This window comes from Gallus gallus, chromosome 4, assembly GCF_016699485.2.
Source record: "Gallus gallus isolate bGalGal1 chromosome 4, bGalGal1.mat.broiler.GRCg7b, whole genome shotgun sequence".
In the NCBI taxonomy this organism is placed as follows: domain Eukaryota; kingdom Metazoa; phylum Chordata; class Aves; order Galliformes; family Phasianidae; genus Gallus; species Gallus gallus.
In genome coordinates this window covers 45274801-45299329 of record NC_052535.1, presented here as the reverse complement: position 1 = coordinate 45299329, position 24529 = coordinate 45274801, and the positions used below count along the sequence as shown (strand labels likewise).

The window sequence follows — 24529 nt, the reverse complement described above, 5'->3', positions numbered from 1 at the left end:
ACAGGGCACCCAGTAATTTGTAGGAAATACTACGCTGGTTTCAGAGGAAGGTGTTTGAATCTGGTCTGGGAATCACTAGCAAGCAATGTGAGAAATGAGATTAGCAGAGGGCATGTGTTACTTAACACTGCACTTTAAATGCACCTGTAAGATGTGGTTGTGACTGTAACTGCTAAGAGACACCTTCTGGTTAGAGAACTGCTTTTATTCTGTACAAATTGTGCTGGTGGAGCTCATGCATAATGGACAATCAACACATTTAGGTAACACTTGATTAAGAGGCTGTATTATTTCAGGTATTCACTACAAAAAATGCATTAAACTGCGTGCAGTACAAGGCTTTTTGAACTTAAAAGATTCATTAAGGTGAAGCAGGCCACTTTTAAGCATTCCTCCCCACAAGATAATTTTACTCATTGATAAGACCACATGAATTTATACTCCGACAATTCCACTGCACTCAGGTAAGCAGTTGTGCAGATACCAGAACAGTCCTTCTGACTTCTAGAGCTGCATCTCTGCTCTGATAACACTCCATGTTATGCACAGGTGTGGGGTGGACCTTAAGGTGTGGTGGGAAGCGGTGGCCTGGCAGAAGTACCCATCTTTATTTTGCTCTGAATCAAAATCACTGTGCTGTGCTCAGCATACATTCTGCTTTCAGTCATTTCGTAGAGGAATAAGAAACAATTTCCTTTTCACTGATTGCTTCCATGCCCAACGATTGCATCAAACTTCACATCCGTCAGCTTTTTGAGATAATTCAAGGCACGTTCTGGAAGTAACCTGCAAGGAAAAAAAAAATCACGAAATTAAACCTAGGATAAGAATTCAGGTTTTGGAGAAAGAGGCACCACAGGTGAGACTGGAGCTCATCTGGGCACAGAATGCATGCTCACATCAGGCTGAGACCAGCACTTAAGTCTGGGGAGTACTTCCTAAAAACCCACTGCCTTCATTACTGTTTGACTAGCTTGACCTCCAGTCCCTTCAGCACCTTCCTCCTCTTATGATCACTTCAAGGACAGATATCTGCTGCAAAGGACATTGATTCAATTACTGCTTGCAGCTTTAATGTTGAATGTAGACAAGTACATTAAAATGAAATGAGAACTGCCTTTGCTTTACCTTCGCTTTCAAAACCTCATATGGTTGATGGAGAATTTCATGAAGGCAAAAGATTCTTTACGCTATCATAAAACAGTTTTGGCTGTTTCCTGGCTTTCATGAATAAGTTACTATGAAGTCTATCTTGAGATACTGTAGAAGCTAACTGAAATGGTAATGTAGTTGTTGTGATACAAATCTAGCTTTTGAATCCAAGCTGTGGAGAAAATGGAGCCCCAACAGAGCAGCTACGCTGGATGTCTGAGAGGACCAACCTCCCTTCACGTGGCTGAGGGAAAGCAGCAGAACCCTTCTCAAGCAGCACTCCCAGCACTCGTGACACAGACCTGGTGTTGCCATGAAGAAATGAACACCAAAAAGCAGCACATTCTTAACTGTTTCTGGAGGTTGCCTGGGGCTGCTGGTCCAGAGAAATTATTCTTTGCAAGCCCATGGGAAACTCAATTTGTGATGGAAAAGCAATCTCTTGATCTCCTTCTGCACCCCTACCAGCCAATGGAGCATCTGAGTTCTTCACTTTTCCTTTGGTGATTCTATGAAGTGTAATGGTCATACGCTCCCAGTTATCCTTTATGTTGTTACATACCTTTCAAGAAGTAAAGCAAAGCGTTGATTTGATGGAACAAAAACCATTTTCTGGTTGGTCAGTATTCCTTCCATCAGTGCCTTCACAACTTCATCAACCTCCAAGATCTTTCCAAGCCTAAAATCAAAGGAAAGCGTATATATGAAATCAACAGTGATGAAAGATGGGCAGCAGCTGAACATGAAGTAGGATGCTTCACATGCGCACAAAGGCAGGTAAATAAAGGACAACTGCTGTGTGGGATATGTACTCAGTTTGAATAAACAGAGGCAAAGCAGGGGTAAATACGTAATGCTGCCTTCTGATCGTTACCTCATACTGGGGTTTTTGACAAATCCAGTATTTATAAAAACTGGGCAGAGACATGTTGTTTTTATTCCATCCTTTCCCAGGGAAGACAGCTCATCCGTTAGAGCTTTATGGAATCCAACTGCAGCAAACTTGCTTGCGCTGGTGGAGGAAAAAAGCACAAATCAGAAGGCATGAATGTTATTTCCAGCCTGACAGAAAGGGGCTGAGAGAACATGCAGTACTGACTAGTGAGGGAAACAATGCAATCCATTTGGGAAGGCAGGGACTAATTCTAATTTTTGCTATCTTGCAGTGTTTTCCTAAAATAGATATTGCTTCCTGGGGAAAACATTTTGGCATGTGAAATAGAATATCTAAGTAATCTTAATAGTGAACTGTCAGGGGCGTGTTAGGAAACATTAATTGGCATGCATAAGTCTGATGTTTTTCTTTTTGAAAGCTAAATTCAGTAGACTGTGTGAAGCCCAGCATTTCTTACTACAGGAAAGAAATATGGCCTGAGTTTGTTTCACTAAGAAGAAAAAAGATGGTAAAAACAAACAAGTAATGGTTTTTCTTATGGCTACAGCAACTCACAAGAGCACCATGTTATTCTAAGAAGAAGGAAAGCGGATACCTTTTTCACCAATCAAAGTCTGGATCAGTTATGGGGAGAAAAAAAAATAGATTTCATTAGTTTATTTGTCATATCATTAGTCTTTCATTGATGCATCGTTCCTCATTCAGTCAGAGCTAACAAGTAAAGCAGTGGGCATCCCCACAAGTCCTTATGTGCCGGGTGCTGTGGGTTTTCTTCCTCCTTTGGAAGAAGCTTTCTGAGTGTATTTATTTCCTCTCCATGTTTGCTGGTGGAGAAGACAAAGATAAGAAACAAAGAGAGCTGATTTTGAAGTCACTTACCAATAAGCCACCATGAAAGGAATAACAAAATGACCTGCTGCAGAAGCCACTGTGACAATGTGACCGTGGTTGTTGTTCATCATTGTTGGCAGAAAAGCTCTTGTTGTCTTGAAAAGGATTTAGAACAAGGGCCAGAAAAAGGGTTGGGGAAGGAAGAAAGAGTAATGTCTTAAGTGTTTTTCAACACTGTTCCCAGATACATGCAATTAAGTGACTAATGCTTTTTGTAATGCTGGGTAGGTTCTGAGAACCACAGAAACACCCATTCTGTAACCTGATTTCTGGAAGGACTCTTTCAGCAAAGTCAGGTATCAGCAGAAGATGTTATTCATGCTACTCCTAGCCTGCTTTTTTGTTTCACTTGTCAGCAGCAACGCTAGCAGTATCTCTCCCCAGCACACACACAGTTTGTAGTACCCCTTTTTTCTCCTGCAAGCAGAAATTCTTTAATACTAGGAATGCTGCTGAAAGCTGTCCTATCCCCAGGGTCTGGTTGCCAGAGTCCCCAGGAGCCAAAAGCCCAGCTCAGAGATGTCCCAGCTGCATCATCTCCACACAGGCTGCTGGTAGAGAGCTGGGAGAAGCCCTGCAAGGAGATAAGGCAGGTGGCACTTTGTGGCCATGGACATGGACAGCTACAGGATGGGACTAAAGCAGTGCCAGGAGCCCAGAGCGGAGCCAGCAATGAGACAGGTACAAAATGCTTCAGGACGAAGCCCTGGAGACTGGCTAAGGTGCTGGTGGCAGTCATGGAGAGGCTGGGTCTGGCTGCACCACGTGGCATTGCTAGGAGCTAGCAGCCAGCTCTGCCCTGCCCCTGGCTCTATGTACCAAAGGCTGCCTTCTGTTGGAGGCCAGCTGATAAAAAAAACAAAACACTTCGCATTATATGAGCAGTTGTTCTACTGCTTGCAGGCTCTTGGTGCCTGGCTGAGGGTGCCCACACTGCCTGACCCAAAGAGGGACACTAAGACACTTGTGACATAGACCAACCTATGCTGCAGGGGAGGCCATCATCAGCCAGCTTGTGTGGAAAAAGGAAAAGACAAGGGAGCCAGGCCAGCCTCGGATCAGCAAGAGACAATCAAGTTTCCCAACAGCCACACTGAGTGCACGTTTGCTATGCACACAGAGCAGCAAGTGAATGTGGTAATTGGCCTGCAGATTTAAATAACTGTTGGTCTAAATACATATGCTTAATAACGGCCACGGGGGAGCGAATGTGCTGGAGACCCTTACCCAGATGTGAGCGAGAATGTTGACTTCAAACGTTTTCTCAACTTGGTGGTCCTGGGTGGAGAGCAGGTCGGCAGCTGCAATCACCCCAGCGTTATTCACCAGGATGGACACATCACCAATGTCCTTTTTCACCTTTTGGACCAAAAGATGTGTAGGTGAACGCCGCTTGGTAACACACGCAGTGCAAAGTTGTGAGTAGTAATTCTTAGGGTGATTTTCTTGCAGGTAGGAACACGCAGTATCCTTCTTGTGGCCGAAACCACAACAGACCTGAAAGCTGATTTACATCTGATGCTTTGCCCTTTTTTTACTGCCAGTTATTACAGCGTCCTACGCATCACCCATGGACAAACACGCTCTACAGTTACAGCTGGCGCTGTGGACATACGGAATGATTTGAACCATGCCCTGCAGTGCAGCCTTTCGCATTCCCATGTCTGTTCCTCAGCAAGCCAGGAGCAGGAAGTTTGGTTGCAGGGTCTAAAGTCTGAAGCATAAACCCAGTAGGACAAAGGCTCCCAGAGGAGGATGGGACGGGCTGCAGTACCTGAAGGTATGTACGTACAGCAGCGAAAAGTGGGGAGACTGCAGGGGCTTGCAGAAATTGAGCGGGACACCTCGGGTGCTGTTTTCCAGCCTTTCCCAAAGCAAAGCACGTGTGGGGCAGCCCTGGCACATGCACCTGCTCCCTTACCTTCTCGGCAGCGCTGTAGATCTCCTCCCTTTTGCTGCAGTCCACCACAAAGGTGTGAACGCTGGCTCCCAGCCCTTCGCATTCTGCTGCCGTCTCCTTGAGGCCATGCTGTGGGGAGAAGGATGCGTGTGTGACGCGGGTGCCACGGCCTCGGTAGAGCCCGTTTAGCTGCAACGCGGGCCCGGCCTCACCGCCTCGACGTCCCACAGCACCAAGCGGCTCTGGTGCCGGGCGAACTCGCGGGCCGTGGCCCTGCCCAGGCCGCGGGCAGCGCCCGTCACCAGCACCAGCTCCCCGCGGACGGCCTTCCTCTTGGCGGGCAGCAGCAGCTTCACCAGCGCCTCCGCGTAGGCGTACAGCAGCGTGCCCAGGAACACCAGCAGCTCCAGAGCGGGGTTCATCTTGCGACCGCTCCGCACGACCGCGACAAGTCAACGCACGCGGCCCCGCCGGGAGGCCGGGGAGAGGAAAGCAGCCAATCGGGAGCGCGCTGTGAGCAGGGGGCGGGGCCAAAGGAGGGGCGCAGCCAACGGAATGGTGGCGCCGCTGATTGGCCGGGCTCCGCCCAATGAGGGCGATGAGCTCTCGGAGGTGCTCCCGTGTGTTGTTTACCGACCGAACCGTATGAAAATCGTAGGGAGGCGCTGGTGGTTGGTTGGTCTGCAGCAGAGGTTGGTGCGGCAAGTCAGCCGTCAAAAGCACGGGGTGGGAGGTTTGACAGGGCCCATAGTGTGAGGGAAGAGCTGCTGCAGTAGCGCCCTTCCTGTTTTGCTGACAGTGGGATCAATGAAGTGACATGGGAATTTTTGTTAGTACCAGATGATGAAGACATTGTGGCCATTTGCTGCCTAGCATTTATTCGGACTTAGAAAGTAAGCAGACAAGGGTGGGGAGAGCTATTATCTGTGACCCGTGCTGGCTTCAGTCACAGGAACCTCATTGCTGATCTGTGGTTTCAGTGTGCTGGTGATAAAAGGCATGAAGGAGCTGAACGAAGCAGAAGATGATCGAGGAGCAGCAGTATTTTGTAGGAGGCGGCCTCAGTTGTCCAGAGAGGTATCTGCAGAGTGAGAACAGAATTGCAGGTTAGAACCAATGGCATTAGTGGCTTTAGTCTGTTAACTGACACATGATGTGAAGCACATCCCCAACAGTGTCACTGGCTTTGGAAAACAGAGCCCGGTGAGCTGGCTGTCCTCTGTGCACGGGAGGTGACCACGCAGCTGCTGATGATAAAGCTGTCTGTGCTGCGACGAGTCAAAACAGCATGGATTTTCCTTCCACATGAAATGCTTATGTTAACATAGAGTACTAAAGGTGAAAACAGAGAAGTAAAAATTCTGCAAGTACCATGCTGAACGAGACATAAAAGGTGCACTGCTTCCAAGGGCCATGGGTTATTTCTGGAAGGAAAAGTTTCTCTAAAGACTGTTTATTGCATAATTAGAATAATGCAAGTGAGAAGTAGGCAAATGTAGCGGTAGAGCTTGCTGTAGGCTTGTGTCTTATACTACAAGACAGGTGGCTTACCTCAGACTCGCAGCAAACCAGGTCGGCGAGGGTTGCTGAGGAGTCGCAGGAGCTGGAGAACAGCAGAAGTGTCTGTTTCTTCTTGTGGGTGCTGTGAAAGGAGAGGAATTGCGCATCAGTGTTTCCCAGTTCAGTACCAACCCCTCCAGGTAAATCTGAATGTTAGAGCTGGTGAGATTCAGTAACTGAGAAACAGAAGGCTTACCTCTTCCAAGCTGTCTGAAGCAGAGCTTTCGCTGCTGTCAAGCTGCTGCTTTAGAAAAAGTATGATTTTATTATATTTTATTTTATTGAGCAAAGCATAATTCATTGTACTTGGGTTTTTTTTTTTGTTTGTTTATTTTTGTTGACAATGAAACTAACTGACACTTCATTTCTGTTTTTAAAAACATACATATTTTTAATCAACGTGTCCTGTTAGAATGCTACATCTGAAAAGGGAAGTTATTCTTCAGTGTCTGAAAAATTGTCAGCTTAATTCTGTGCTAACAGAACGAGGACTTGGTTGATGGGCTGGGTGTGATCTTGCTATTTGTTGTTTTTGCTTTCAAGTCTGAGAAGGGCTTAATCTTAACGTGGAAATCTAGGTTGGAAATACCATAAATGCATTTAGCCATGTAACAACCTTTGGTGTTCTTGAGGCTGTCCTGACAGATAAAAGCCGTGTAATTTCCAGCTGACAGTGTAAAGATTTCCCACACTGGATGCCTGTGTAATTTTGTGCAGTACTTACTGCGCTGGTGACAGCGAGGACCATGCTCATAATGCAGGACAGCAGCAGGAACTTCATGGTGAGAGAGACTCCTGTGAAGCAGACAGCAAGCAGAGTTGCAGCTTTTGGCTGAAGGGGAGATGTGGAGGAGCAATGAGGCTGTCCTCTGAGAGGAGGGACAGGGAAATGGGGCAGCAGGAGCTGTGTTGTGAGTTATGTGCACCGCATTGGGTGTCCTCAAGTGCCAGCCCTGTGTTTGAGCTGCTGATACGTGCAGTCAGGGTAAGTTAAGGGTGTTTTTTGAGCGGTCCTTGCCGGGAGCTGTTTCTTTGCAGCCTCACTGAAAGGCTGAGGGACCTCTGGAGCTGATGGAGTTCACCCCTCTCCCACATCCAGGCCCCTTCAGCAGGGTCAGCTGGAGCAGGTTTGTCCAGGACTGTCTCCAGGTGGGATTGGAGCCTCTCCTGCGGTGGAGGCTCCACAGCCTGTAAGGACAACCTGCTCCAGCACCTACCTGCAACGTGGCACAGGTAAGAGCCAAGGATCTGTGTTACCTTTGGGCTGCATGTTGAGCGGCTGGTCAGTGGATCAGAAGGAGGCAAATGGCTCTGACGATAGCGATGCATGGATGGTCGGTGTCTATATATATGGTTTGAGGTAGTGTGGCTTGCATCAGAAAACCACAAGATGTCATGAGTCATGTCTTCTTTGGACCCGCTGATTGTTTAGTTTAATTACTTCCCACCTGAAAAAGCAGCCAAATTTTTTAGTTGACCTTTATGATTTTTATATAATCCTTGGGGGATTGACAGGTTTGGCAATGGGAACGCGTGTTGTGTTTGCGCTGTGAAAGGAACGTCTGTTGTCTTTTTCACTATGGAAGTTCTCCTAACTACGTAGGAAGTACTTGTGCGATAACAACGTCCAGAGAGCTGAAGCTGCTAACTTAGAGGAAGGGTTACAACTTCCAAAATGGAAAAAGCAGCTAATTGTGGAAACCCTTTCCAGGGTCCGTGTGCATAACAACATCGGTAGAACTCACCATCAGTGGGTTCACCATGGGGAAGTCATGCCTGATGGACTTGACGAGCTCCTGCAATGAAATAGTCAGCCTATCTCTCAGGGGAGAGCAGCGGATATTGTCTTCTTTGGCATCAGTAAGGCCTTTGCCACTGTCTCCTGCAGTGTCAAAAGAAATTTGAGTTCTTTGGAAGAAAGCCCTCATCCTCAGGGAGAAGAACTGACAGTGACTGTAGAAAACAAACAAAATGCCCCCTCCAAATAAATAAATAAATAAATAAATGGGCAGAAGTGGGAATAACTGCAGATCTATTTGAGGAACGTTTGGAAATCCTGATCTGTCTTGGTGATGTACTTTGCCTCAGGGAACTTGGATGGTTTTAAGGAAAGTCTTCCCTGTTTGTCCTGATGAGTTCTGTTTCACTGCGTCTTTTTCTACCGCTTGGCTGGAGCAGAGCACCGGTTGGTTTTAACCTCTGTGGAGAATAAGACGGTCCCTTGTGTGCTGACCTTTCCTAAACAGGCTGGCGAACTAGCTTTGATGGCTGTAAGCAGGCTGACCCGTGGCAGTGGTCAGGCAGAACAAAATGCTGTCAAAACTTCTTCCTCCCTAAGAGATTTAAAGTCCCAGAGAAAGGCTCTTTGTCAAACGGAATTTGCACAGAGCAAACTGATGTACAGCTAATCCAGATTATTAACGTGAATGCCCTGCTGTGTGCCTACAGAAGATGCAGTGGGTGATGTCAGGTTTACAGGAGGAACTGTCAGCAAAATATCTTTTGGTGGTCACCCATCCTCATATTCTGGAGTCATTTATCTCCTTTTTTAAATTGGCACGTGTTCTGCCAGTATGCATTTGTAATGTAACTGCTCTTGGACCAGCCTGTTGTATTTTGCATATCTAATTGAGATTGGGCATACTACGTTGCCCAGTTCGTGCTTTGACTTACTTCTGTGTAATTCAGCACCCGGAACCCTAACCAGGATGGAAATGTTCATAAGAAGTGGGAGAATTTGAAAGATCACTTGAGTTGGTTCCTCCAACTCTAACAATGTAACTGCGTTGTCCGACTTGAAAGGGATTACTTGCTTTTCTCTTTTCGTTTAGAAATTCAGATTAATTCAAATTGTGTTCATAATTGGATATAAAAGGATTTATTTCTTTTTTACCTACTCTGAGAAGAGTGAAGGCTCTATTAATGTTCAGGATTGGCTTGTATAAGATGAGTTGTTAGTGGAGATTTTGTCCCAGTGCTTTGGCTGCACAATTGCTCATGGTGTATGTGGGAAAGATGTTTGATTCCACTGGAGATGCACAGAACTACAGACTGGTTACTCTTCTCCTGGAACTTGCTTCTGTTCTTAATTAGCGCATCAGCAGCGCAGCCAGACCCTAATTTCACAGCTCAGCAGTGCTGGCATTCTCCTGGCACGGGGCTCAGGACAGAGCTGTGGCTGAGGCAGGGAAGTGCCAGTTCCAGGAGACAGCTCAGAGGGAGGCAGAGCATGAGTCCAGAGCCTCTCACCCAACTCACAAGTGCTCTAAGCCAGTGCATGAGACACCAGTATTCAACAGTGGGACTTACTGGAAGTTGCTATGTGAGGTTTGATGGCGTAGGCTTCTGCTAAGTACCTGGAACAAGCAGATTTTGGGATAAGCTTGTTTCTCGTGGCCAGGAAGAGAACTGAGGAGCCTGAAAAAACATTGGTATGCAGAACAAGGACTATGTTAGAAGCCACCCACTTCTTGCTGTGCTTAATGTGGGCAGCGTATTCAGGCCTCCTGCAAATGGCCACCAGCCAGCCAATGCCTGCCACAGTCAGGAGCTCTGCGAGTAGGCAGAAAGACAATCTGTGCTCTGAAGAGGTCTTTGACTGGCGTTTCATCACATGGTGTTCTGTTGTACCTCAGGGCAAAGGCAGTTAGTTCATGCAGAGCTTTGGAGGCTTAACCTCCTGGTCATTGCAGGTCCTGGTAGAGCAGGTGGCTGGCTCGTGGCTGGCTCGTGAGACCCATCTGGGCCTGTTCCCCTTATATTCCTGCCCATTGGTCTGGCACACACATCTATGTCTGGGTCCAGGCCCTGGCAGAATGTTCCTGCACTGCTGCTCCCCTGCACTTGCACGGGGAAGAGCAGGGTGGAAAGGGGAAGCTCAGGACTATCCAGGGCTGGCTGTGCTACAGCATATTGTGCAATGAATGGGTTTAGTATTTCAGAGGATTGGAATAGATAAACTCTCAGGAAGGAGAAGAGGTATGGGGAAGTGTGTATGTTAATTGGAGTCAGTGCTGTTTCAACTTTATGCTGCAAGGAACGCGTTGCTTAGTTGAAATGAACACATGGCAAGGAATATCTGGCTTATCAGTTGAGGCCTTCTCTTGTATTCTACACAGTCATAGAAGCACCATGCTCTTCCACTTCAGCTCACCCCAGTATGGGAATGAAGGCATAGCATATCCTTGCTCTTACTTCTAACAAGGGAGCCTGAGTTTTGAATACTGGAACAGATACCATAATTTACACTACGTTGAAATATTTGCCTTCTGGTGTAAGGACAAAAATAGTGCTACTTTTTCTGCATTCTTATGAAATAAATCACGTTCTGTGGTGCACATGAAGCAGAACAGGGCACCCAGAAATCTGTAAGGAAATATTACACGTGTTCCAAAGGAAGGTGTTTGAAAAACGTCTGGGAGGCAGAGAGTACGTTGTTTGACACCTCCTGGGTAAAGAACTGCATTTATTCTGTACAAGTTGTTCTGATGGTGCTCATGCATAATGGGCAATCAACATACTTAGGTAACACGTGATTAAAAGGCTGTATTATTTCAAGTACTCATTACAAAAGCACAAAATATGGAGTGTGTAGTACAAGGCTTTTTGAACTTCAAATGATTCATTAAGATGAAGCGGGACACCTTAAAGCACTCCTCCCCCCACAAGACAGCGTTGCTCAGTGATAAGAACAGATTAATTCATGCTCAGGCAATCCCACTGTATTCACGTAGCTAGCTGCTCTGACCCCAAAACAGGCCTTGCTGGGTTTCCTGTCTGCTACAGCACTAGGAGCCAGAGATGGTAGAATGCATAGCCAGAACAGTCCTTCTGACTTCTAGAGCTGCATCTCTGCTCTGATAACACTCCATGTTACGCACATCTGTTACTGCTGCAGGTGTGGGATGGACCTTAAGGTGGGATGGGAAGTGGTGGCCTGGCAGAAGTACCCATCTTAATTCTGCTCTGAATCAAAATCGCTGTGCTACACTCAGCATATGCTCTGCTTTCAGTCATTTCGTAGAGAAATAAGAAACGATTTCCTTTTCACTGATTGCTTCCATGCCCAACGACTGCATCAAACTTCACATCCGTCAGCTTTTTGAGAACATTCGAGGCACGTTCTGGAATCAACCTGGAGGATGAAAAAGAAAAAACCACGAAATTAAACCTAGGATAATTCAGGTTTTGGAGAAAGAGGCACCACAGGTGAGACTGGAGCTCATCTGGGCACAAAATGCATGCTCACATCAGGCTGAGACCAGCATTTAAATCTGGGGAGTACTTCCTAAAAACCCACTGCCTTCATTACTGTTTGACTAGCTTGACCTCCAGTCCCTTCAGCACCTTCCTCCTCTTATGATCACCTCAAGGACAGATATCCACTGCAAAAGATGTTGGCTGCAACACTGCTTGCAGGACCCTGGAAGGTTTAACGCTGAGTAGAGAGCTGTGCTTATTACGTGTTTTTCTGCTTTCAAAAGCAGCAGTCTGAGGAAAGGATGGGATGGTAAAAGGGAGACCTTGAGGTGCACTTTCCTCTATGATTTTTTTTTTTCTTAGCACGAGCCATGTCTCTTTGTGTCTGCCTGATCCTAGATTAACATGCAGTTATCTTAGGGGTTATGACAGTATTAAGCACCACTTCTTTGTGGCTTTGCACACTTCCGCCATCCAAGTATCCCTTCAAATGCAAAAGAGTTGTTTTTTAACTGTCTGGTATTGAGTTTCATTAACAAGCTATTATGAAGTGTTTCTTGGGATGCTGTAGAAGTTAACTGAAGTGTCAATGCAGTTGTTCTTATGTAAATTTCAGGTTTTGAGTCAGAGCTCCAGTGAAAACAGAACCCCACTAGAGGAGCAGCTACACTGAATATTTAAGAAGTCCGAGAGGACAAATTTCACTTTACATGGCAGAGAGAAGCAGCATTCTCAGCCTCCATGGCCTAGACCTTCTGGTGTTGGCATCAGGAAATGAACACTAAAAAGCAACAGTTGTTCAGCTGTTTCTGGAGCTTGCCTGGGGCTGCTGGTCCAGAGAAACTGTTCTTTTCGAGCCCTGTGGCAATTCCCATTTGTGAAGGAAAAGTGATTCCTTGATCTCTCTCTGCCTGAAGTAAAACATGGAATGACATAAACAACTCAATGCAGTGGTAAAAAAAAAATAGTGAAGATAGTAGAAAATAAATGGAACTGGGTTGAACCTATTCTTCTCATATCTAGCTGTCATGCAGGAGTATTTTTATGCTGCCAGATGTTGTATTTGACTACTAACAGTGCTAATTACACTTCCTCCTACAGTGAAGCTTAAACTTGAAGCAGATGTTACAAGTGTGATGGTTGTACGCTCTTGCAGTCATGTTGCATCTTTTTTCCCCTTCTTGAGTGGCTTATCTGTATGTGTGTGTGCATGCCACTTACATTTCAGAAAGTAAAGCAAAGCTCAGCTGTGGTGGAACAAAAACCATTTTCTGGTTGGTCAGTATTCCTTCCATCAGTGCCTTCACAACTTCATCAACCTCCAAGATCTTTCCAAGCCTAAAAATCAAAGGAAAGCATATATGTGAGATCAACAGTCATAAGACATGGGCAGCAGCTGAACATGAAGTAGGATGCTTCACATGTGCACAAAGGCAGGTAAATAAAGGACAACTGCTGTGTGGGATATATACTCAGTTTGAGTAACAGAAGTAAAGCAGGGGCAAATACGTAATGCTGACTTCTGATCATTACCTAGTACTGGGGTTTTTGACAAATCCAGTATTCATAAAAACTGGACAGAGACATGTTGTTTTTATTCCATCCTTTCCCAGGGAAGACAGCTCCTCCGTTAGAGCTTTATGAAATCCAACTGCAGCAAACTTGCTTGCGCTAGTGGAGGAAAAAAGCACAAATCAGAAGGCATGAATGTTATTTCCAGCCTGACAGAAATGGAAAGGGGCTGAGAGAACATGCAGTACTGACTAGTGAGGGAAACAATGCAATCCATTTGGGAAGGCAGGGACTAATTCTAACTTTTGCTGTGCCACAGTGTAGTGCTGAAATACACATTGCGGCTTGGGGAGGACATTATGGGATGCAAAATGGGTGTCTTTCAGAAAGTTACCTTTACAGTGAAGAGTCTGATAAATGTTAATGCCTAAATCCAAAGTGTCTGCTTGTTAGACTGGTGGTAGAAAATTCTTGGCAAGCAGAAACAGATGAACATATTTGATGCGAAGGATCTGAACAGTGAAATCTGCTTAAAACTCCTGGCTCGGGAGTTCTACTACCAACAGAGACTCCCTGTGCAGGAATGTACCCAAGGAAAATGGTTCTGTTTGGAGCCACTGTGGTAGAGGGCTAACAACATGCAGTCTGATAATATGCCATGTTACAGTTTTTCTGTAACTTTGTGCATGAGTTATAAATGCTTCTATTTTAAATGGGCAGTGCGCTGACCTCTCAGTAGTGATGTGATGCTTGCAACACTAAGCATTAGCATGTTTCTTTTGTCTTGTGAAAGGTTTTCTATCAGAGCCTGCATTTTACCACACGGTGGCAGAAGTCTACGTGGTGGCAGAATTTCTATGCACTGCAGTCATTGTCACAAATGCTAGAAATATGAAAAGCTACTCATTCTGTGTTTACTTGATAACGCTACAGTGACTTGCAAGAGCACTACAGTCTAAGAAGAAGGGAATAAAATACCTTTCTTAGTAAGCAAAAGTCCAGATCAGTAATGGAGAGAAAAAAAGATTGAAGATTGCGTTAGTTGATTTGTATCACATTAGTCCTTCATGGGATCACCTGAATCAGTCAGAGCTAATAAGCAAATCGGTGGGTACCTCTATTGGTCCTTATGTGGTGGGTGTTGTGGGTTTTTTCTCCTTAGCACTGTCCTTTGGAAGTAGCTTATTCAGTGGGAAGTTTATTTCTGTTACTCCATGTTTGCTGGTGGAGAAGACACAATTAAAATTAAATGAAGAGAGCTGATTTTAAAGTCACTTACCAATAAGCCACCATGAAAGAAGTTACAAATTGACCTGCTGCAGAAGCCACCGTGACTATGTGACCGTGATTGTTCTTCATCATTGTAGGCAGAAAAGCTCTTGTTGTCTTGAAAAGGAGTTTTAAAAAGGGGCAGAAAAAGGGTGGGGAGGAGGAAGAGGAAAAGAGCAATGCCTTCTTAGATGTCCTCAACACTGATCCCAATTGCATGCAACTAAATGAAGCTATCCCTAATGCAAGATGCCACGTAGCAGCCAAGGCCCTGAGAACCAGATGCCCATTCTCCGTTCCACTGGCACAATCTGATTTCCAAAAGGAATCTTTCAGCAAAGTCAAGTATCAACACAGGCTGATGCTCATGTTGCTCCTAGCCTGCTTTCTCGATTTCCCTTGTCAGTAGCAACATTGCCAGTGTCTCTTCCCCAGCACATACAATACGCTAGTACTCCCTTTTCCCCCCTGCAAGCAGAATTTCTTTAACACCCGTGACCTCCACCCTGTAGGCCCTGCTGACAGCTGAGTCCCCAGGGTTAGCTGCCAGAGTGCCAAGGAGCCAAGAGCCCAGCTCTGAGATGTCCCAGCTGCATCACCTCCATGCAGGCTGCTGGCAGAGAGAAGCTCTGCCGAGGATAAAGCAGGTGCCACTCTCATCCTTAACAACACTCACAAAAACATGGAGGCATAAGCACAGTAGCAGCCCTTACCCAGATGTGAGCAAGGATGTTGACTTCAAACATTTTCTCAATTTGGTGGTCCTGGGTGGAGAGCAGGTCGGCAGCTGTAATCACCCCAGCGTTATTCACCAGGATGGACACATCACCAATGTCCTTTTTCACCTTTTGGACAAAAGGAATGCGCAGCCCCATGACGTTCATTATCACAGAAATGCAAGGTTGTGAGCAACAATTAATTTAACTCTTACAATTCTGTGTTGTTGGTTTTTTGTTTGTTTGTTTTGTTTTTTTTCCACAGAGGAGAAAATCATGTTCTTTCCCAATCTGGTAGGAACTGTGCAGTATCCTGAAAGCTGATTTAGATCTGATGTTTTTCCCTTATTTACTGCCAGTATTTACAGTCTCCTACACATCACCCACAGAAAATATGCTGTACACAGTCACAGCTGGCACAATCTGTGTGGAGAAGCTCAGGTGCTGTTTTCCAGCCTTTCTCAAACACCAAGCATGTTTGGGTAAGCCTTGGCACATGTGCCTATTTCCCCTACCTTCTCAGCAGCACTGTAGATCTCCTCTCTTTTGCTGCAGTCCACCACAAAGGTGTGAACGGTTGCTCCCAGCCCTTCACACTCCGTTGCTGTCTCTTTGAGGCCATGCTGTGGGAGGAAGGAAAGAAGGATACGTGTATGACATGAGTGCAATGGCCTCAGTACAGCCTGCTTAGTTGCATGTGCGACGGTATACTGCCTACGCTTTGCTGTTTGGGCACCGTGGCACCTTGGAGGAGGACTTTAAATTAAGGACATGCACAGGACTGCTGCTAGAAATGGAACGTAGAGACAGTAATGCCCTTGCCTCTGTAAAGCTCATTTAGCTGGACAGCAGGAAGTGGGAACCAGGTGACATCTGGCAGCCTCCTGATTGCAAGCAGAGGACTACAGGATGGCTGCAGGTGACAGCCTGGAGATACCACAGGTGCCCAGCATATGGCATGAGTAACAGTCTGGCTGTGAGAAAAGAGGTATGCCACTCAATGTACAGCCTGGAAAGACAGCTGACTAAGGTGTCCATCTTTTGTGTTAGACTGAAATAACAAGGCCATCTTTTACCATCAAAACAGACCAACAGTGCCATGCTCCTTCTGACTTTCCATCATCTCTTACACTGTCCAAAGGTCTGGGCTCCACTGCCTCCCTTGGTTGCCTAATTCATTGCCTGCTAGCATACATTCAGGCATTCCTCCCAGAATCACGGGTGAGCGTTGCAGCTACAAACCTAAGGTTGGTACCTCTTCCCTTCCCACAGAAGGTAGAACACATAAGCACAGATCATAAGGGTCGGAGGGGACTTCTGGAGATGACCGAGTCCAAACTGGTGATAAAGCAGGTTCCCTACAGCAGGTCACACAGGTAAGTGTCCAGGCGAGTCCTGAATATCTCCACAGAAGGACACCACAACCCCTCTGGGAAGCTGTTCCAGTGCTCTGTCCCCCTCACAGTAAAAAAGTTCTTCATTGTGTCAGTATGGAACTTTCTGTGTTCCAGTTTCTGCCCACTGTCCTTTGTTCTACTGTTGCATGCCACTGAAAATGAGTCAACCCCCACCAGCTTGACTCCCACACTTTAGATATTCGTGAACAATTATCAGATCCCCTCTCAGCCTTCTCTTCTCCACAATGAACAGCCTCAGGTCTCTCAGCCTCTCCTCATAAGGAAAATGCTCCAAGCTCCTCATCATCTTTGTGGCCCTCTGCTGGACTCTCTAGGAGATCCCTTTCATGAACTGGAGAGCTCAAAACTGGACACAGTGCTCCAGATGTCTTAAAACTAAAAAAGGGGGAGATTTAGGTCAGATGCTAGGAAGAAATTTTTTACTCAGAAGGTGGTGAGGCACTGGAATAGGTTGCCCAGAGAGGTTGTGAATGCCCCACCTTTGGAGACATTCAAAGCCAGGTTGGATTGGATCCTGCGCAGCCTGGTCTGGTGGTTGGCAGGGTCCAAGTCTAAGTCTACTGGACTTAGATGATCTTTAAGGTCCCCTCCAACCTAAGCCATTCTGTGATTCCATGTCGCCACACCAGGGCAGAGTAGAGAGGGAAGAGAACCTCCCTCTACCTGCTGGCCATACTCTTTGCCATGCATTGAAGGGAACTGCTGGCCTTTTTGGCCACGAGGGCACGCTCCTGTCTAATGGCCAACTGTTGGTCAACGAATGGTCAACAGTTGATCAGCCAATACAGCACTGGTGTTCTTGGCCACCAACCTTCTCTGCAGAGCTCCTTTCCAGGAGGTCAGCCCCTAACCTGTACTGATGCATTCGGCGGATGGCACACGATGGGCGACTTGCTGCTTGGCTTCAGCCCTTCGTGCACCCCAAGAGCAGTGCCATGCGTGCCACGGAGTCTGTGCTTGAGGTGAGCAAGTGGACTACTACACGTTCCCACCGCGGGTCAGCTGTACTTTGCATACATTACACTCCCCGCACCGCACACAGGAACGGCCCCCAGTTCCCCCAAACCACCTGCAGCCACGAGCCCCGCTCCCCCCGCCCCGGCAGGACCTCCCCGTCAGCCTCATCCCGTTGTTACCGCCTCGACGTCCCACAGCACCAAGCGGCTCTGACGCCGGGCGAACTCGCGGGCCGTGGCCCTGCCCAGGCCGCGGGCAGCGCCCGTCACCAGCACCAGCTCCCCGCGGACGGCCTTCCTCTTGGCGGGCAGCAGCAGCTTCACCAGCGCCTCCGCGTAGGCGTACAGCAGCGTGCCCAGGAACACCAGCAGCCCCAGCGCAGGGTTCATCCTGCCGCCGCACGGCGCCCGGAGCGCTCCTTCGGCAACTCGCAGCACCGCCGCAAAGGGGCGCACACACCGCCAGCCGTGACCAATCAGAGAGTGTTGTGGGGCGGGAGGAGGCGTGTCCGGCGAGGAGGAGAACACCAATGGGCAGGAGGCGGCGCTGATTGGCCGCGCTCCGCCCAATGAGAGGGCAGCTTGTAAGGGGGTCGGTAGCGGCGGTGAGTGGTGGGCGCTGGGGTTGTGTGATAGTGGTTCCGGCCTGGGGTCGTTCCGGCAGCCCGGGCCGAGCGCTTCACCGCCGGTTGTGGCGTGAGGGGATGTTGGCCTTCGCCATTGTGCCGCGTGCAGTATCGGCCCCCGGCCTCGCTCGGGCTGTCGCCGTGTTGTCCGTCACGGTTGTGCTGTCCCCGCCCACCCGGTGCGTGCTGCGCCGCAGCCCGCCCCTCAGGTACGGCGGCACCCGGAGTGTGTGAGAGACAGTGGGCCGCTGCAGCGGCATCGCAGCTGGGGTATGGGCTTGCCTGGGACCGGGCGGGAGTTCCACATCTCAGAAAGCCCGGAAGCTTTTCACCAAGAGCTCTTAAATATCTGTGTTTCTGTAGGTTTGGGCCTCTTGCTATGCTTGGAGCCCCTTATTTGGGGCAATTTCCTTATGGAGCAGTTTAAAAAAAACAAAACAAAACAACAGTTTGTGCATTGAGGTAAATCTGTGTGGAGTTTCAAAGAGCTGTACATCAAACACCACTATCTAAACTGCTGTTATCAATTGCCTGCAATTTTGCCTCCAGAAAACCCATGTCAGGGTAGGATTACTTGTGGTCTTGAGGTTTTCCCTCAAGTGTGAGTTATTTGGATGTTCATTGCCTTCCTGGCAGCACTTTTTCTGTCAGTGGATGTGAGAGCAGGCCTCTTGTAAAGCTGAGCTGCTTGTCGGTGCACTGCCCATGTGGAGAGTGGGTGCTCAGGAAGAGCTTCCAGCTGCACTCCATGGTAAATACCTTCCAACCAGTCCTTTCAAATGATCAGTACTGCTCAGAGTGCCGCATAGCCCAGAAGGGCCCTTGCACTTCTCAGCTTCTTACTAGTGAAATGAGATCTTTGTGTCTAGCAGAGGGCTCAGCTTACACTTTTGTTTCCAGGTATACGTTTGCATGATTCCTGAAAGAAGTGATAATGTATTGCTGTTCTCTAGAAAGCTCCAGTCTGTTCTGCATGGTGCAGTCTAATATGCAGATGAGGCGTATAGTAGTGTGGTTAATACTTAATGAAGAAGTATTCTGTGGTTCTAGGAATAAGGTGTAACCTTTTATTTTTTTCTTTCAGTAACTTCTCTGCAGCTCACTGGTCCCACCTCCATCCCATTGACATGTTTGACAGCTGTAACGCCAAGAATTTCTACCACAACAAAGCTCTCACCTCCCCATATCCCAGATCGCGTGTTGAGCGTACCCATGTTCCTGCAGATAAAGTGGACTGGTTGGCTGAGTGGAAAGATTACCAACCCGTGGAGTACACTGCAATGTCTATTTTGTCTGGACCTCAGTGGGCAGATCCGCAGGTCAGGTGAGTGGAAGGAGGCAGGTAGAAATTCTAGTGTCTGTGCTGATTTGTCTTTTCCAGTCATTTTTGACATGAGAGAATAGCATTGTGGCCTTAAGAACTTGGGGGAAAATTGCCACTGTGTACTTGCTTGTTTGTTCTTGAATTGTGTGCAAGATGAGAAGAACTCAAGAAGAATTTGAGGCCTGAGGCAGAGGCTCTGTCTCAGAAAGTGCAGCAGGCTGAATGCCTGATGGTAACATTGTGACTGTATTGCTTCCTACTGGTTCTGTGAATACATTATACTTCCAAGGAACACATTGTGCTGCTTAGCTAGGAGGTTAGATGCATGCCTTAATCTACTGTCAGATAGCCTTTTAGTAGGTGCTGATAGCACTTGAAAATGCAGAGTCAATTTTTAGTGTAGATTCCTTAATTTTTTGTATGGAAAAAGCTAGTCAGTAGATTGACTCTTGTGACAGTTGGTGGGGAAGTGCCTTGGAGAGCAATAAATATGCTTCTGTAGACAGCTGCCTCCCTGCCAGCAAGCTGTTTCATTTCCAGAGATGCACACAGAGCGTAGGCATTAAGCACTCCTTGAAAGTCAGTGACTGCGCTTAGCAACTGTGATAAAGCATACCTAATAATATATCTGGGCACACTGCACTTAAATTAGGAAAGCACTTGTTAGCTTCATCGCTGGGTAACGTCTTATGATCCCTAATATGAACAAGAACGGCTTTGAAATACTACCTAAATGAAAAGGAGGAAAAGTTGAGCGCTTATCTGCAGATTTAAACAGACGGTCATCAGCAATTGCTCAAATTTTATACCCCCATATGGAAATGGAAGGGGTTGCATTTTAAGTTTTGGTAAAAAACTGCTTGCTAGCCCATTGGGTGTCACAGGTTGGGTGGCTGGCCTTCAGCCAGAGGGATGTGTTGGGCTTTATAACTTCTGATTGCTCTTTCCCACAGTGATAAAAGTTTCTCTCCCAAATTTAATGAGAGAGATGGAGAAGTGGAGAGGACAAGTTGGAATGGCTTATATGTGGTTGAAAACGGGAGGCCCCGGTGAGTGATTTTTCTTTGTGTATGTGTCAGTGATTTAGTTGTAGAGCTCTTAAACATCTGTATCAGTTCTAATAGATGCTACCTTCTAGAACAAAATGAGGGTGGTCTTCCCTAGAAACAGAAAAGAATGATACTTCAGTGTGAGAGTGCTGTTCCTGGAAGAAAGTTGTGCAGAGAGACATGAAAAGGTTGGCCTGGACTGACCCAACAGTGGGTTGTGGGGACCTTAGGGAGGCAGAAGATCAGTAAAATGACAAAGCCATTTTGTTCTCTTTTACGCTGTAACTCTGTCGGTTACAAAAAGGTGATGACGGAGAAAACTGTGTTCTTTTTTTATTCTTTAATGCTGACATTGGGAGTACATTACTGTCCTTTCCTTTCTGTTATTCAAGCTTCATTAAAGCTACTTTTTTAGTGTACTTGGAGCTCTGCATGGGCAAATAGTGCTGTTAAATACTCTGTGCCACTTATTTCAGAAACCCAGCAGGAAGGACAGGTCTCACAGGGAGAGGGTTACTGGGGCGTTGGGGACCAAACCATGCTGCTGATCCTGTTGTGACCAGGTAAGGAATGGGTGACTGAAAGGTGATGTATAGCACAGCAGAAAAATACTGAGTGACTCAGTTGCAAAATCAGTGGCGTGCCTGTTTTTGCACTGTAGGAAATAGTGGGTTGGCCTAGTATATAAGAGGAGGACATAGGGTTTAGATGATCTGTTGTTGGTTTGTCTGTTTGTTTTTCATCAATGCCTGCTTTGCTTTGGTGTTTCTGCCTCCAGAGTCTATGTGACTACATGTGGAGTCTCACACAATGGTTTTAGGGGAGATGGTGTAGGTAACGAAGCCGCAAGCTAGGAAATGCAATGCTTTTAAGGTACAACTATAATGAAAGATGCTACTGCATTTTAGCTCTCACCATTATCAGAATACTACCAAAGCTACTCATTTATTTCCATGAAAGTAATGCAAATCCAGGTTCTATTTTTCCTCTTCAATTAGATTGCTTTTTGCTTTCGTGGCTGCAGTTCTTCTAAATCCTTTACTGGACACAGGACAGGGGATGCTTTTGGCCTTCTGTTGGTGCCAAGTAGATGGTTTGGAAGTGTTGCAGCCAAAATTTACTCTTATAGCAGAAGTCATTATTATCCTCATCTCATGAGTAAGAGGTGAAAGCTTTATAATGAGAGTTTCAGTAGATACAGATGTTCTGGACCTAGCAGTAAAACTGCATGGATGAGGTCTTCCCAGGCAACTGTTACCTGTTTTTGCTCAGAGACTGTACTCTACCTAATAGACTACAGTGTGAGGGCCCCACTGTTATGTTTTCCTCCTATGAAAAAGCAGAAAATAATGTTGGTTTTTTTTGTCATTTTCTGCAGGTGGAAGAGGGATAGAAGTGGCAATAAAATAGCTCACCCAGTTACTGGCAAAAACATCTTGCAGTTTGTAGCTATCAAGAGAAGAGACTGTGGGGAGTGGGCCATCCCTGGGGTAAGAGCAGAGCTCTGGAAGTGGAAGACTTCTCCCCTTTGGCAAAGTCAAGAGCAGATAACTGACATGTGCATGATAAAACTGCTTTGTAAGGATGACCTCATTTTGTAGAGGGAAGGAGAAAGGTATTGCTAATATGTTTTTTTCTCAGGCATCTCTTGGTAGGCTTCTTGCTTTTTGCACATTACAAGGCAATATATATACTTAATTCTGATAGTGCCTTTTGCTTAATATAGATATAATATAGTCTGCTGCAGTTTTTGGAGGATGGGTATGCTTGTACTTTATCCACAAATGCAGACTTCTTCTCATATCCAGAGCGTGATGCAGGTAGCTGTAATATCCTACACGCCGGTCAAAGAATGCTATGCCAGGTGAGGTCTGAGGGTACTCATGTTTCTTTCCCTGTTAGGGGATGGTGGATCCAGGGGAGAAGATCAGCGCTACTCTTAAGCGGGAATTTGGGGAAGAGGCTTTGAACTCCTTACAGAAATCACCTGAGGAAAAAGCAGAATTGGAAAAGCAACTCCAGAGGCTGTTCAGCCAGGAGCACTTTGTGGTAAGCTGTGTGTCTTTTGGAAGCCCCTGAGCGCTGTAGTTAACCTGCAGTTATTGAGGAACTGAGGAAGTGTAGCTGTTATTAAAATAAGCTGTGATACTCAGTTTCCTGTCGTGTAGGATTGTAAGAGTCATTGCATCCGAAGAAAATGCTTTCTAATGATTCCACCTTGGTTTTATGCTGTTGTTACATTTCTTTTGGTTGTTCACTGCATTAGGTGTACAGAGGATATGTGGATGACCCTCGTAACACTGATAATGCTTGGATGGAGACAGAGGCTGTGAATTACCACGATGAAACTGGTAGGTATCTCTGCTTGTGTTCTTAGCTGCTTTTTGCTGCAGATGCTCTTCTGAAATATTGGTGTCTGTGAGGCTGAGGTATGTAATGGAAGTGTATAAGCATGTAACTGGAGTATGAGTTCTTGGACTGAAACCAGTACACATGAGAATCTCTTGTCTTTTGTGATGTTCACTCACAGCAAGTAGTAGTTGTTCCCCTTCGATTTCTCTCTATCCTGAACTAAGAAACTTAAGTCATATTCAGGCAAATTCTGTATTTTTATGTTAGTTCCAAACCACAAAATGGGCCTTTGTGTGGAGACTGAATGCTAGGCCTGATTTCTTTTTGGTCTCCTTAGTCGGTTTAATTTCCAGTTTCAGTGGTGGAGGACATTCAGCTCTTTTTTATTCTCCTTCAGCAGCTGTGTGCTTCAGGAGCATTGCCTCTGGTAGCAGGCAGATTTTCACTGCATTTATTGCTTTGAGATCCTGGTACTCTTGACACCTTTTATTTTGGGTACACTGCCAGAGTAATTTTTGTACTTTATTTTCCTTTTTAAAGCAATTGGAATGGGCATATGTTTCTAGTTCTCCACTGAAGTGTTTTCTAAAAACTTTTGAGGCTTTAATGAAGTATTAATTATTCTCACTTTGTGTAGGTATGCATCCCTTTCAGAATTTAGTTCATAAAGCACTACAAATAGAATAGTGGAAGGGAGGAACTGATTAGGTGTGAGAAGAGAAAGTGGGAGAGAAGATGCAAGAGCATGCCCTAACTCTTGTTTTGTGGACAGGTGAGACCATGGATAACTTGCCTCTGGAAGCAGGTGATGATGCTGGGATGGTGAAGTGGGTTGACATCAGTGAGAAGCTCAAGCTGTATGCAAATCACAGCTACTTCATTAAGCTCGTGACGGAGAAACGGGGAGCCCACTGGAGTGAGGGACCTGGTCCTGAGTGCCCTGAGTGATGTAAAGGAGGAACGGACCCATGCGTGAAGGCTGGTGGTCAGCAGCCTTGGAGTTGAGATGATGCTGAACTTCTCAGTGCTAAAGTACAGCATATGCCTCATTTAAGGGACTTTGTTGTTGCAAATAACATGTAATAATGACTTTGTCACCTGTGTACAGCCTTCCAGCCATGGGATTAGCTCTGTATACACAGGTCAGGCACAGCTGGCTGTGATGGAACGTGCAATGATAAGGGCTTTTAGAAGGCTTGAAATGGCTTCTTTGAATTTCTCAACGAGTGTAAAATGGGATGAATGTGGAGCTGTTAACTTCTTTCTTGTCTTAATTTATTTGCAGCCAAATCTTATGTCAGCAGAGATGCAAGAGATTGCTGGGGTTCTGACTGTAGTTCTGAGCTACACTTGAGCTCTATTTTTGCACTGGTTTCTTGTCAAGGGTATGCATCTTTCACAAGTCTGTGGTTTGTAGGATGATTACCTGAATAGTTACTAAGATGAATTAAAGAGCTATGTATTCAAGTGATTTTTTTTCTAAGTGGTTTCACCTAAGGTGTCCTATCAGTGACTTTTCTCATCAGTGATTAATTTTCACCTTTAATTGCTTTCTAGCTTGCAGTATGGATGGTGTTCACATGTGGATGTCTTACAGCACCTCCATCTAAAAATATTACTGTTGGAGAATGTGTCTTGACTGATCTTGGGCAGATTTTGAGCTTCTCTTTACACTGCATGTGAAAGTACAGCTGCTGGGGAGGCAGTGCC

The 24529-nt window shown here is 46.2% G+C and overlaps 3 protein-coding genes and 1 long non-coding RNA gene across 23 annotated transcripts in view; 1 reads left to right on the top strand and 3 right to left on the bottom strand.

Annotated features, from left to right (window-relative positions):
- Positions 1-24290, top strand: part of NUDT9 (nudix hydrolase 9) — a 28100-nt gene extending 3810 nt beyond the window's left edge. For 6 of the 19 annotated variants that reach the window (XM_025150381.3, XM_025150380.3, XM_040700227.2 and 3 more), the window contains exons 3-9: positions 19179-19418; positions 20372-20467; positions 20944-21030; positions 21846-21957; positions 22370-22516; positions 22734-22818; positions 23592-24290. In XM_025150381.3, coding sequence (XP_025006149.1) covers positions 19179-19418; positions 20372-20467; positions 20944-21030; positions 21846-21957; positions 22370-22516; positions 22734-22818; positions 23592-23767 — 943 coding nt within the window. In that variant the 3' untranslated portion in view covers positions 23768-24290. Of the gene's footprint in view, positions 1-1310; positions 4719-4801; positions 5945-18036; positions 18846-19178; positions 19419-20371; positions 20468-20943; positions 21031-21845; positions 21958-22369; positions 22517-22733; positions 22819-23591 lie in introns of those variants that run through there. The other 13 variants (XM_046941319.1, XM_046941318.1, XM_046941317.1 and 10 more) reach the window with 10 other exon arrangements.
- Positions 185-5292, bottom strand: HSD17B13 (hydroxysteroid 17-beta dehydrogenase 13). Its single transcript, XM_420547.7, has 7 exons — positions 5051-5292; positions 4860-4967; positions 4166-4297; positions 2927-3033; positions 2027-2164; positions 1715-1831; positions 185-786 (listed from the first exon to the last, which is right to left on the bottom strand). The coding sequence occupies exons 1-7, from the start codon at positions 5258-5260 to the stop codon at positions 699-701; spliced, it is 900 nt and encodes a 299-aa protein (XP_420547.1). The 5' UTR covers positions 5261-5292; the 3' UTR covers positions 185-698.
- On the bottom strand, positions 5788-7717 carry LOC121110561. Of its 2 annotated transcripts, none has more exons than XR_005859892.2 (5): positions 7656-7717; positions 7123-7193; positions 6595-6639; positions 6390-6480; positions 5788-5919 (listed from the first exon to the last, which is right to left on the bottom strand). It is a non-coding gene; the product is annotated as an uncharacterized LOC121110561 (long non-coding RNA). The 2 variants fall into 2 exon arrangements; XR_005859893.2 differs by having other exon boundaries at positions 5869-5919; positions 6595-6642.
- Positions 10832-17899, bottom strand: HSD17B11 (hydroxysteroid 17-beta dehydrogenase 11). Its single transcript, XM_426310.8, has 7 exons — positions 17649-17899; positions 15610-15717; positions 15092-15223; positions 14389-14495; positions 13131-13268; positions 12819-12935; positions 10832-11532 (listed from the first exon to the last, which is right to left on the bottom strand). The coding sequence occupies exons 1-7, from the start codon at positions 17856-17858 to the stop codon at positions 11445-11447; spliced, it is 900 nt and encodes a 299-aa protein (XP_426310.3). The 5' UTR covers positions 17859-17899; the 3' UTR covers positions 10832-11444.
- Positions 24291-24529: the final 239 nt, after the last annotated feature.